The following is a 13,873-nucleotide window of genomic DNA, read 5'->3' on the forward strand; positions in this document are numbered from 1 at the left end:
AGTTTAGCCTTAGGCTTAGCTGTCCGTACCGTAGTGTAGATCTACCTTTCCAGTTTTGCGACTCCCTGGTTTAGGATAAGGATGGAGCCTTGGAGGTATGACTACTACTACTAGTACTGTACAGTCTGTACTAGTACTGTAGTAGTCTGTGTTGCTGTGTGTCACTCGTAGTCGTAGTAGAGTCGCAGATCTACTCGTACTCGTAGAGCTAATGCCGGAGTCTGTCGGTGACAGACTCAGTGCAGTGTAGTGTGTAGATCTACAGTACTGTCAGTAGTAGTAGCCAGGGGTAGAGGCGACGGTTTCAAATAGGACATAGGTTGCAAACCGGAACGGTCTCAATATTCACTTTCTCTCTTGGTATGTTGATTAGAAAACGTATGTTACAGTGAGACTACGATGTGTTTTACTCAGCGCCAAAATTCCATGGCTCTGCGATGACCAGAAGCGCCATACCAAGCAGGTGAGTTTTTGACGTGTTGCTTCGCACTGCGACTTGAGTTTTACGACTTTTGAAAAATCAACTTCTTGTCGCAGGTAAACAGCGACTCGCCTCTCGCCAATAAAGCACCGTATACCAATCAAAACTAATGGAAGCACACACAAGGCTTATTGTTACTCTGTACTGGCCGTCGTGGAGCGATAGCAATTACCTAATTTCAGACCCAGAGTGAATTGGACGTGCACTCTAAAACGTGTCCGGTTTGGAGCCACCTCTGATTTGAACTTTTTTGAAGCGAAAAATTGGGCAACTTGGAGGCAATGGGTCAACACAAAGGAGTGGCTCAGTTCGATTGACTCTGGCCCCAGAGCAAACTTCAACATGCCAGTTTCCTTCCACAAACATATTTCGAGTGAAAAATCAACGCTGATGATCGGTTTGGGTCTATACAAATTCGGCTGTCAAAGCGTCCCAGTATCGAGCCGTCCCCTCTACCGGGTACTAGTAGGCTTTCCCCACATCGGCCGGCCGAAAACGAGACTTATCGAAATATCGCTAAGCTTTTCGCCGATTTTGGAGGGTTCCTTTGAGAATCGCCGAAAATCTACAAAATGTTGCAAAGTGCGTTTAGGAACGAATCATTGCTGGAAGCATGACCGCTCGAGCTCTCTACTTCAGTACTTGTGGGTTGAGGTCGTGTGACTCGTGTCCTTTGACCTCCTCACAAACATTACTCATTACTCATTAGGACTGACGCTAGGATCTCGGAGCGATCAAAGAATACACAACTGACGATAGGAGAAGTCTAAAAATTCCCCTAGCATCATGAGGGTCAGAACCGGGTTCAACACCCATATGGTTCAGATGGTCCCAACGGACCAGGGCTCTACCAACCGTGGATGGCTGTAGTAAGGTCACTGTTTCCGAACACGGTGTCCTCTACCTTGTTTCATGAATTCATGCTGTCAAACCAATACAACAACATGTGTGAACTATAAGCAAGGTTTATCTAGTACTAGTAGTATAGTACTACTAGTACTAGTACTAATAGTACTGTCGCGGACATGGAAATCCGGTCGATTGACCGGGCCGCGGGGCCGGCGCCCTCAGCGCGTACAGAACGTTACGTAATTATGTAAGTAACAGTGGCACTGTACTTGCACTAGCGCTATAGCGCTAGCGACTCACGCTGCTTACACAGCGCCCATAAGGGAATCTGCTGACTCACGCTGCTTGCAAAGCGCCCATAGGGCCATAGCCGAATCGACTGAGAAATCATAAGCAAAACGTCAATAGGGTACAATGTACATGTACATGTATGCTACAGAGGTTATGCGAATGTAGTCTGAGGGCGCGAGAGAAAGAAAATTGATCCTACACGTGTAGCGTTGAAAAAAGGTTTTGGAGAACGAAACGGCTTCTTCAGAAGCAAAGAAAAATAATGTTGTCTTCCAAGATGCCACTCTGGAAATTTAAATAGTCGGAAGAAATCTGTATACTTCTACAACAACAACAACAACATCTCTTATTGGCGATGGTGCCATCGTGAGAATATAGAATTCAACAACAATCATCAATTAATGACAAGTGAATCCTGTGGACAACGATGGTCTGTGCATCATCAATAACATAATTTACCAGATACGCGTTGAAACAAGTGGATCCTGTTGACAACTAAGGTCTGTGCATCAATTATCAGATATGCATTGACATGTTCAGGATGTCCAATTTCTAATACAGAACTTCTTCTGTTCTTCTGTGGAAACTGTTGAGATGACCAGGCTCATTGGCACCTAGAATACTTCCAGTATGTGCAAGCATGTCTGCTTGCGTCAGTTCCACATCATCGAAAGCCAAGTTTGGATCAATAAAGGGCTTGCGTACTGGACGAGTAACCCTGTCCTGCTTAGACCACCTCAGAATCATTGCCGACAGGAGGCAGAAAAACACAGCACCGAACACGAAGCTGGCAAACGCTGTTCCAACCAGAATGCTGACGGTGATTGAGTCGTCTGCGGATGCTGAACTTGTGGCGGGCAAGTCTACCACAACAGAAAAGGCACGTAGCCACGGATGCACAGACATACACACCCACGCAACACACACACACACACACACACACACACACACAAACACACACACACACAAACACACACACACACACACATACACACCCACGTAACATACACGCACAGCCACATACACGCACATGCACTCGTATTTCTCTTATCCAGATCTCGAAATTACGGGCACCTCAGTCTACTGGGCAGTGCACCCTGTGGATGAAGGTTTAGAGTAGATAAATTACTACTATGTTGCCAATTTATGGCGGAAATACTGCAAAAGCCTTATATTATAATTATAACTAAGTGCACATGCAGCCTAGAATATTCGGGCAACAGGTCGTGATCTTGCGTTGCCATATAAGCAACGCAAACCCCGGCTTGCAATCAAAATGGCTGTAGATCACCTTACATTCACAGTGGCCGTAAGATCCGTTCCCAGTGAACCCTGACCAGCATTTGCAAGCGTACGACCCGGCTGTATTCGTGCAGTCTGCATCGGCATCGCACATACGCTCATCACACTCATTGATATCTGTAACGGTAGTAGAAAATGGCAAAAAGAAACAGCGTAAACAGGAGCGGACTCAGGGGTGCTATGCTGACTATTGACCATACAACTCTTTGCCCGGGGTGCCCGTGAATCAATAATTTTTTTATTATAAAATACACCAATTCGAGCTCTAAATTACGAAATTATTGAGAGGAGCCATCCCAATCCCACAAGTAAATCGTACTTCAACTGGCTGGCCATGTCATGTTCACTGTTGAAATCTTGGATCCCAGAGAGAATACAGTCGTCCCTCTCTAATCCGGCACTTGTTTATCCGGAACCCTTGCCAACCGGCGCACTTTCTGACGAAACCGATTTTTTTCGTTCGATTCCTACATCTTAATTAATCCGGCACTTGAATTCCGCCTCCGGCAGTGACTTTTTGAAACAAATCGCTCAAACTGCAACTTAGTTTGATTTCATAATCCGGCGGTCGTAAATCGCGTACCGTACAGGTGCACTCCTTGCCAGGCCAGGCTAGGCCAGTCTGGTCAGTGCCGCGCGCGCGGGGCCACTTCAGAGTTCAGTTCAGTTGACTCGAGTTGCGGTGCCACAATCACTGCTGCAGACCTGAGTGCTATATTTTCACAATTCGCTGACAGCAAGGAGTAGTGTGCTGCCAATTTTCAGGTGTGTGTGTGTGCGTGTGTGTGCTACATGTGAACATGTTCTCTGTTTTACTTTATCACTTTATCACTGTGTATATTCCTGGAGAACAGTTGAGAATTTAAAGCCGTGCACCAAATACTTGGGTTGACACGGAAAAACCCTGCGTTTTGACGTATGATACATGCATACAATTGGGTAGGGCCGGGTCAGAGGGCAGGATTTCTTAATCCAGCACCCTCGTTAATCCAGCAGAAAACGCCGTAGCAAAAGGTGCCGGATTAGAGAGGGACGACTGATACGCAGGCAAAGCATGGAGCCTTCGACGCACACCTGCGCTCCCACCCACATGTACGCAAGCATACACCAACAAACACACACACACACACACACACACACACACACACACACACACACACACACACACACACACACACACACACACATGTACAGTGAAACCTGTCTAAGGCGCCCCCTCAAGGGACGAGAAAAAGTGGTCGCCGTGGCCAGGTGGTCTTCTTATCCAGGTTCAGTGGGTCACGTGACCATATCCACATGTGATACATCATTTTGATCAGTGCATCACAGTGCACACACCTATGCTACCCTAGCACGACTCATGTGCCTGGGGTACTCAGACCTGTCAAATGTCGTGCATGCACCACACTTCCTGCACTGATGTGTAAATCTACCATGCCTGGTGCACCATGCAATGCATACATTTACATGACTAGCACTGTACAAAGCGGTCGCGGGTGGGTGGTCGCCGGTCGCGTTGAGCGAGTGGTCGTCTTTTCCGAGGTGTTTTGAATGTGAATGCGTCCGTGACAAGGAAAAGTGGTCGCCATTACAGGTTTTACTGTACATACATATCCTTTACAAGATCATGTACTCGTACATGTAAAGTGTTTATTCAGGGATTCGAGCTCGGGAAGCATGTCATTCAACGGTGCACTTATCCCTATATATGTATAAGTATGGAGAAGTTTTCAGGCTTCTTGCAGTTTCAACGTTTGTCTCAGATGATGGCTGACTGCCGGAAACTTGTATAAATCCGGTTCGGGTTTGAAGTGTCTTTCGGAATGACTGTGTCCTCCTGGCTCGTGTTCTACTTCGGTCTGATAATTTGTTGAACAACTAGTGAGATAACTACTTGATAGCAAACATGTGATTTCTATACCACAATCACACACAAATAAACGGATCATTAGAAGAGTGCACAGAATATTTCAGAATTCTTCACATAGTACATAGTACCTTCACATCTGTGCTGTCCAGATGCCTGATAGCCAATAGGACATTGGCATTGGAAAGAGCCTGGCTGGTTCGCACAGGTGGCGATTGTTTGGCATGTATGCACTCCCAGAAAACATTCATCGATATCTGCAGAAAACCATGATATGGGAATACGAAATTATGCTAGACCAACCCATGGCCAACCTAACGGTGAAAGGATGTTGAAGTAGGTGACGGGTAATGCCCCCCCCCCCCCCCCCCCCCGCAAGCCCATTCTATGAAGGGTTTGAAGTGTGACTTTACCTATGCACAAGTCATACTGTATGAGAGGATGTGAGGGTAGACATGTTTGAAATTCTCCTTACCTTGACAGTGTAGCCCATCACCAGTAAATCCACTCTGACAAACACACTGATATGATCCAATAGTGTCAGTACAGTTAGCTGCAGGACTGCACGGTGTCAGCGTCACACATTCATTCACATCTTAGTGGACAGGAAGCCAAGGGCAAAGCAGAAATAGTCTGAATTACCTGGTTTGAGAGAAAGACCGAATTCCCTAATCGTTATCATTGCCACACCATAGTTCATGAGAATCATCACTACACGAATGGGCTCACACTGGACACATGAACTGGTTGCACCTCAGTCGGTAGCATAACACAGGTTGTAGAATCCTGGTATATTTCCACGGTATCCCTGTGCTTTCCAGCTGCACACTGTCAAAGACCACCCATACAAGCAGAACACTGGATGGTATGACATACGCAGCAATTGCGTTGGCACACATGTACGTCTCGTCTCACTCACTGAAACACGAGCCAGGCCATCCAGAGCCTGTGTGCCCTGCGTGACAACGGCAATAAACCGAACCGATGACGCTTGTGCAGTTGGCTCTGGAATCACACATACCCGGTGAGCAGTTTTCTACTTCTGCATTAGAACACATGAAAGAGTATACACGACATTCAATTGTCACAAGTTAAAAAGAACAACGCTTTCAGGGAAAAAATCACGGCTGGATGTCTCCCCTTAAAAAAGTGCAACACCGTGCGGGATACTTTTCTATGTACAGTCTGTATCGGCTACAGAGTGACCGGATATAAGAATATATCGGCTACAGTGATGTTGGTACGAAATATCAAAGAAAAACGTATTTTATCCAGTAAAAATATCACTATAACCAATATTATCGGATGTAATGATATATCGGATATTATGATGGCAACAAAGAATAAAAACATGCATAACACACTATATTATTATCGGCTATAGTGATAACTTTAAAATGCATGTAGCAATGATATCAAAGGCCCTATTTTTTACTTTCTTCATGTTGGATATTTTTATAGTGATATATGTACATGTACATAACAGGATTTTTTTATGGAAATGCGGGCACTGTCAACTATGCAGCATGCTCATTTGTCAAAACGCCATGCTGGAAGTATTTCTTTGCCTTTCATGTGTCGATCGAAAAAAGTCGATCGTATCGCATAGTGATGCATCGGTTAGGGGCCGGGCCGGTCACACTGAGGGAAAATTTGAAAATAAATCGTGGTTACCATGGATAGTTGCCGCTGAGCGGGAGATTTGAGAGATTTAATCCACTCGATGAAAATCAGCTCGAGGCCCCGCTTTTCCGCCAAAGTTTATAATCATCCGCGGCTTCCACTGGATTTCTTTGAGTTTCCTTGTTTTTTATTGCGTTCTGAAGATACTCTGGCTGTGCTGATGCAGCTCTGGCCCAGGAGCGGGGCTGACAGACTACCAGAAGCGAGTGGTGACAAAAAAATTGCTCGCGTGAGTGAGATATTTTTCATTGTGCGTATGCAGTGTGGCCGTGATGAAAAGCAGAACAAATTATTCCCGGTTTATAATCTGAGGATTGTTCCCTCAATGTGACCGGCCCCTTATAGTGATAAGATCACGGAAATCAAAAGGGGTACGCTATAGCCGATAGAGACTGTACACTCCTTTTTTCGTGGAACAACCACAGATAGCATAGATATGCCTGTGCCATGGGTGTGTGTGTGGGGGGGGGGGGGGGGTCATGACATATTCCAATGAATCAAGATGCCGGTAATGGAGCAGGCTTATGCTTATTGAAGACATTGTAAATGATAGAGGGTAGTATAACATACCTTCACAAATGAATCCGTCACCAGAGTATCCAAAGTTACATGTGCAGGTGAAGTTTCCAATGGTATTCGTACAGGTTGCACCCTGGCTATGGCACACCGGCGCTGCTTGGTTACATTCATTGATATCTTTAAGAGCAAAAGGAGATCTGTGGCATTAGCCTTGGAGGTCTGGGAGGAGGGGAGCTAACATGTACAGAAAGAATGATGAGAAGAATGGTAAGACAAAACTGGTCAGAAGTTGCCAAGTGGATGCTTCATCGGAATGACCAGCAGGGGTTTTCCCAAGCATATAGAACACAATGTCATGTACACAGCGCACCTGACAGTAGATTTCGCGCTCCAGGCCGTCTTGTAACCAACTAGACCATATCCCATTCCTGAAAATTAATAGCAAATCGGTATTCTAGCCACAGTCATACCTGTGCATGTGATGCCATCTCCTTGAAATCCAGATTTACAGTTACATGAGTAGGAGCCAGCAGTGTTGTTACAGATAGCATTCACACTGCATTTGTGTACTGTGCTGTCCATACACTCATTCTTATCTGCACACAAGATAACGTGGATACAATGCATACAGTGCACAGAGTGGATACAGTGGAACTGGAAAGTGCACAAGTAGGATAATGGATACTGGAAAGTAGCAGTAGATTTACGTCGCCTGTATGGTGTGTTCCCCCACCAATGAGCGCTTACAATAGCTCTTTACCCAGGAGCTCATCATCAGTGTAGCCAACGTTTTACATGCATATTTAAAAAAGAATGTGTAAGAGAAGCAGTACCTGTACAGTTCTGCTGTCCAGATGTTTGATAGCCAATAGGACATTGGCATTGGAAAGAACCCGGCTGGTTCACACAGGTGGCGATTGTTTGGCACGTATGTACTCCTAACAAGCATTCATCGATGTCTGTGAGGAACACAATCGATCAGTGGTAACAGTCAAGAATAAAGTATTCATGCACCCAATAATTGTGGTGCACAAGTGTAGGTTTGGTTGAGAATTACATTTTCGTCAGTAGGTAGGGTGTTATTGATGAGCTCAGCTGCTGAGTGTATTCATCTATGGCATAGCTCTGCTCTGTAAACACTTTGCAAAGTTAGAATAGACTGCACTAGTGATCGTACTGTAGTGAAGCTAAACACGTGCAGTTCTTAGAAATACATGCAGGCCCATTTCAGGCTGATGATTTCCTCTTCTCCCCAGTGTCTGCAGTGTCTTACCTTGACAGTGTAGCCCATCACCAGTAAATCCACTCTGACAAACACACTGATATGATCCAATAGTGTCTGTACAGTTAGCCGCAGGACTGCACGGTGTCAGCATCACACATTCATTCACATCTTGGTGGACAGGAAGCAGCAGCAGCAGTCTAAAGTGACGGCAGATCTGATATGAATTGTGAAAAGTGGTGAACTTCGAACCACACACACAAGACATAAGTAAAACACATACATAAGGTTCTGTGGAGCTGGGCAGGAGATTGTGTGTGGACGGGAAGTTTGTTGTGCATTTCTGTACGTAATCCCATGCTATAACAGCCAGGCTTCAAGGACAGAATTTCCCTTCAGGCAGACAACTGACGGTAATGACCTGAATGGCATGGTGTAGTTTGTGATATTCTATTCAACTCAACAGTATCAAGTCCTACTAAAAGAAGAACTGAATAGAAACCAAATGAAGACGTAATAGACGTAATAGACAAACTGCAGAGTGAATCACTTACTATCACACATTCCTGGTAGTCCATTACCACAGTAACCTGGGTTACATTGGCAAGTAAATCCACCAATGTTGCTGCTACAGTTTCCTCTGCTGTCACATGACGTTGGTAAGCAGTTGTCAATCTCTGTCCAGGCAACAATTACAGATCAATTGAAGTTCTTTTTTCTTTTCCTTTTTTAAAAAGAAAAAGAAAACATACAGTACTGTTGGGCATCAAAGAACGGAGAGCAGAAGAATGGAGAGCAGAAGAATGGAGAGCAGAAGAATGGAGAGCAGAAGAATGGAGAGCAGAAGAATGGAGAGCAGAAGAATGGAGAGCAGAAGAATGGAGAGCAGAAGAATGGAGAGCAGAAGAACGGAGAGCAGAAGAATGGAGAGCAGAAGAACGGAGAGCAGAAGAACGGAGAGCAGAAGAATGGAGAGCAGAAGAACGGAGAGCAGAAGAACGGAGAGCAGAAGAATGGAGAGCAGAAGAACGGAGAGCAGAAGAATGACCAGCCTAGAATATCACCAAGCACAGCATACATATTTGGTGGAAAAAGCAAGGGATCCTGCGAATTCACAACATACCTTCACAAATGAATCCGTCACCAGAGTACCCAAAGCTGCAAGTGCAGGTAAAGTTCCCAATGGTATTTGTACAGGTTGCACCCTTGCTATGGCACGTTGGTACTGGTTGTCTGCATTCATCGATATCTAAGACAAAAACCAAATACAGTAAAACCAGTGACTACAGACCACCCCTTGGTGCCAGCAAAAGCGGTCTTTAGTAGCAGGTGGTCTTTAGTTAGAGGTTTGCACCGCGCGACCATAATGGATCCCATTATATGATAATGTATCAAAATGCAGCTAATACAATTCCCCAAGACTTGCGCAATGCCATTCTTATTTTTTTGGGTCAAACAACACTTGGAGAGAAAGACGGAGAGATGGAGAGAGACAGAGACGGAGAGAGAGAAGATTATAAAAATTTTGCGGACATCAAATTCAGCTGCTATTCTGAAGCCAGGAGTCAAACGTTCCCTGTGGAAGTTTCCTTTTGCGCTGGGCTTCAAATTTGTTCATGCGATCAATCGTACCGACTGTCCTTGTTGCGACTTCTCAATTGCTTGAACGCGATCCTTCAGCATCAGGACCTTGCGGTGCTGCTTTGTTTCTGGATTCCTTGATGCCATCGTCGATTCGTGTGTATTACTGGGGTGACAGAGCCGCTTAGTCTTCGTTTCTCCTCCGAGTAGTAACATCAATCAGAGAGCGCTTTCGATGCGCTCTCCAAGACGTTTCCTATCATGTTTATTCTAGACAGCGCTTGAAATTCTGACAGGAGTAGTGCAGTCCACACCGACTCCACAGTCAAAATGACCTGCGTTCATTTCTTCAGCTGTAGTACCGAAAGATTCCTTTCAGGACCACGGAAAATCAGCAAGATTTCAAGAAGGAGCTTCGAGGAACATTTGATTTCCTACAGCGCGGTCGCTAGCTACGGGTCAAAAATCATCTTTGGGACAAGAAATGGCGGTCGCTGGTCGCGTTCAGCAGGTAGTCGCTAGTCACAGTGCATTTTGAATGTGAGACCGTCCGTGCCTGGCGAAGTGGTCGGTAGTACCAGGCTGGTCGCTAGTCACGGTGGTCTTTAGTTACAGGTTTTACTGTAGTACCAGGCTGGTCGCTAGGCACGGTGGTCTTTAGTTACAGGTTTTACTGTAGTACCAGGCTGGTCGCTAGTCACGGTGGTCTTTAGTTACAGGTTTTACTGTAGTACCAGGCTGGTCGCTAGTCACGGTGGTCTTTAGTTACAGGTTTTACTGTAGTACCAGGCTGGTCGCTAGTCACGGTGGTCTTTAGTTACAGGTTTTACTGTAGTACCAGGCTGGTCGCTAGTCACGGTGGTCTTTAGTTACAGGTTTTACTGTAATACTCAAAAAGGTGTTTAAAAAAACGCTTGTAACAGTACAAACACATGCAGAGAAAAGTCAGAACACCAACAATGTTGCATTACTGTACATGGATAGAAAGCATAATCGCCAGGAACAGGTGCTTTTTCAAAAATGAATCTATGCAGAAGAAAATGAAATGAGAAAAATCTCAGTCATACCTGTGCATGTGGTACCATCTCCTTGAAATCCAGATTTACAGTTACATGAGTAGGAGCCAGCAGTGTTGTTACAGATAGCATTCACACTGCACTTGTGTACTGTGCTGTCCATACACTCATTCTCATCTGCACACAAGATAACGTGGATACAATGCATACAGTGTATATAGTGGATACAGAGGATACAGTGCATACTGGACCGCTGAGTTCTGTAGTAGGGTCAAGACAGTGGTGGTCATTGGATACTGGGCAGTGGCTATATACTAGGGCTGAAACGATTCTACCGAATAATCGAGTACTCGTTTGATAACTCTAATGATCGAGCAATTTTTTAGATTACCGATTACGATTATTTTGCGTTTTTTAAATTTGTGTCCAGAAAGTACTGTAAACCCTCGTTTTAAGAAGTTTGATTCAGTTTCCGCTGGAAGTATGCAGTTGCCAGGGGTATGGTTCATGTTCTGAGGTTAAATTGACTTCAAAACTGCCATGTTTCGGAGCTACCCTTTCACTAATGCAGATTTGCTGGTATTATGAAGGCATAGTTTGTGGAATTATGACTCTATTTGCTAACGATTATAATCGATTACTCGATCGTTAAGCTAAAGAGTAATCGATACGTGAAAATCCACGATCGTTTCAGCCCTACTATAAACGGACACAATGAAATGGGTAAAGAACACTTACCACAGCCCATTCTAACTGCCTTCAACTGTCCCCGTTGTATTCTGCATACAAGCAATATAACCTCCTACCACCACACTGCTTCACCGTGCAGAAACCACTCCTGTTCAGAAGAGAGCCCTGGTTATAATCATCATCAGTGTGCACATTATCTAGTCTCTGCTCTAACTATGCTTAGGCTACAATGGTTCCTGAAAGGCATATCCTGTTAACACACATTTTCAGAGATCTACAGCTTTTCTACATGTTCTAGGACTACAAGTAAGGTGGAACAGAATTTTTATTGAAACTCAGAGTTTCACGCTTGCGCAATGTTTAGGCGAAGTTATTATGGTATGACGAGGACTAGGGTCTTGTTTTATGCACAGGAAAGTGAGTGAAGAATCATTGCGCGAGGAATACACACCATCTCCTTGTGAGTATTCAATGGCCATTGTATTCTCTAACAGTGTATGCTGACCACATCCTGCCCACTATCATTTGCTTGTTCCTGCAAGTTTCTAGATAGTCTCTTATTGGCTAAGGCCGGCGTGAGAAGACCGATGCAATGCTAAGTTAAGAAAGTCGACAGCGAGCACAAGACCGTTGCAGGCCATTTTGTATACTAATTGTGAGAATTTTTCTAATTGTCTGCAAACTCCAACACAGCCACTTACACATTTTAGGAGACTTCACTTCCCAACTCCAAGAACGGTCTCCTCAATGCGATTAAAATTAAAATTAAGATTTACATTACACCAAATTTTCAGGCCTGGCCTATCATCATGGTAATGAACATTCACTACCATGAGAAGTGAAGTTTCCTAATTGAGAGTATGCAGGTAATAACAAGACGGTAAGCAACAGCATTTGGCCATTGAATATTCTGCATTGACTTCACACCACCACCACCGTTGCGCTCTGTGGCCGACAACATACACGGCTGGCCCAGAACAGCAACAAGAGGTTCCTTCACAGGTAATGTATTAGCTACTGTACCCAGTCTAGTACATGTTCAGGACACGATGCATAGACCCTGGTCCTACCAGTAGCGGGACATAAAGGTAGCACCATCATACACAAGCATGCTGCACAGCCTCTGTTCTAACTCCGACCTAAAACCTTACCCTAAACTGTTGCTAAAAGGCTAAGGAAGGAGTCCAGTTTTTTTGAAGGTGATTGTAATTGAAAACAAGAGCATGAATCGATTACCTGCACAGTTATGCTGTCCAGATGTTTGATAGCCAATAGGACATTGGCATTGGAAAGAACCCGGCTGATTCACACAGGTGGCGATTGTTCGGCAAGTATGCACTCCTAACAAGCATTCATTGATATCTGCAGAAAATGTACAGTCAACAGTTAATTTTAATATCAAAAAGTATTCTTTCTAGACCAAAGAGTGGTATATTTGATAACATTTAATAACGATAAAAATTTCTATCGTTATTAAATGTTATCAAATATACCACTCTTTGGTCTAGAAAGAATACTTTTTGATATTACAATGAGAGTGAATAATCAACGGCTTGTCCACCAACTCTTAGTTAATTTTAAACTAACATTCTTACAGTCACTGCTCCGAAAGTGAAGGAAATCGTCAATCTTTGCTAAACCATCCAAACATTCAATCACAGTGTTTCTTGCCTGCGAAATGTCACTTAATTAATTTAATAAGATTCACCAAATTTTAGATAGCCTCATCAAGCATCTCTAGATTCGTAGTTACTACACCCCTGATCCTGTCTCTGGTTAGGACACACTTCTCCGTTCTCCCAAGTGTCTCAGTAGTGTCTTACCTTGACAGTGTAGCCCATCACCAGTAAATCCACTCTGACAAACACACTGATAGGACCCAATAGTGTCTGAACAGTTAGCTGCAGGACTGCACGGTGTCAGCATCACACATTCATTTACATCTTGGTGGACAGGAACATTCAGGACAGACATCCTGATATCTCAAATAACTGCCACGACCATGCTTAAAAAGGAAATACTGGTTATTTAAAAATTATAGAGTTTTCATCACATTCCTGAAATGCAGAAATTAAATTTTTCACAAATGTGTTCTCCTTGTCTCCAATCGTAAGTGCCAAGTCTGTTACTAACAGATTGCAGGGGAATTATCTTTCTTCCAAAAGCGGCGCATGAACTTGTGCACACGTCCTTCTTCATATCTGTGTTCTGCTGTGACATTCACCAAAACCTACTGTGTTAATTATCTGCACTCAGACCTAAACGCAACCTCTGAGGGTGAAGCATTTCAACTCGATAATGTCACTCACCGTTTTTTTGGGTCTATTATTGGGCGCGTTAGATTACACACATTTCGGTCAGTTTCAGAAGGA

General features: G+C 44.3%; 1 protein-coding gene across 2 annotated transcripts; it reads right to left on the reverse strand.

The window, feature by feature from the left end:
* Positions 1–1,657: 1,657 nt before the first annotated feature.
* Positions 1,658–13,438, reverse strand: LOC135822402 (fibrillin-3-like). Of its 2 annotated transcripts, none has more exons than XM_065335160.1 (14): positions 13,325–13,438; positions 12,738–12,863; positions 10,863–10,988; positions 9,338–9,463; positions 8,769–8,891; positions 8,266–8,385; positions 7,826–7,951; positions 7,463–7,588; positions 7,044–7,169; positions 5,710–5,832; positions 5,266–5,385; positions 4,922–5,047; positions 2,918–3,040; positions 1,658–2,484 (listed from the first exon to the last, which is right to left on the reverse strand). In XM_065335160.1, the coding sequence occupies exons 1-14, from the start codon at positions 13,425–13,427 to the stop codon at positions 2,174–2,176; spliced, it is 1,905 nt and encodes a 634-aa protein (XP_065191232.1). In that variant the 5' UTR covers positions 13,428–13,438; the 3' UTR covers positions 1,658–2,173. The 2 variants fall into 2 exon arrangements, with proteins under 2 accessions (XP_065191232.1, XP_065191233.1); XM_065335161.1 differs by having other exon boundaries at positions 2,236–2,484; positions 5,266–5,351.
* Positions 13,439–13,873: the final 435 nt, after the last annotated feature.

This window comes from Sycon ciliatum, chromosome 8 (assembly GCF_964019385.1).
Source record: "Sycon ciliatum chromosome 8, ocSycCili1.1, whole genome shotgun sequence".
Lineage (NCBI taxonomy): Eukaryota > Metazoa > Porifera > Calcarea > Leucosolenida > Sycettidae > Sycon > Sycon ciliatum.

Excerpts from the sequence above, each read along its gene's own strand:
- LOC135822402 (XM_065335160.1), bottom strand. The coding sequence starts at position 13,427 with ATGCTGACACCGTGCAGTCCTGCAGCTAACTGTTCAGACACTATTGGG. Across the intron at positions 5,833-7,043 it reads TGACGGATTCATTTGTGAAG|AAGTAGAAAACTGCTCACCG; the intron begins GTATGTTATACT and ends GTTCTAATGCAG. Across the intron at positions 5,048-5,265 it reads TGATGGGCTACACTGTCAAG|ATATCGATGAATGTTTTCTG; the intron begins GTAAGGAGAATT and ends GGTTTTCTGCAG.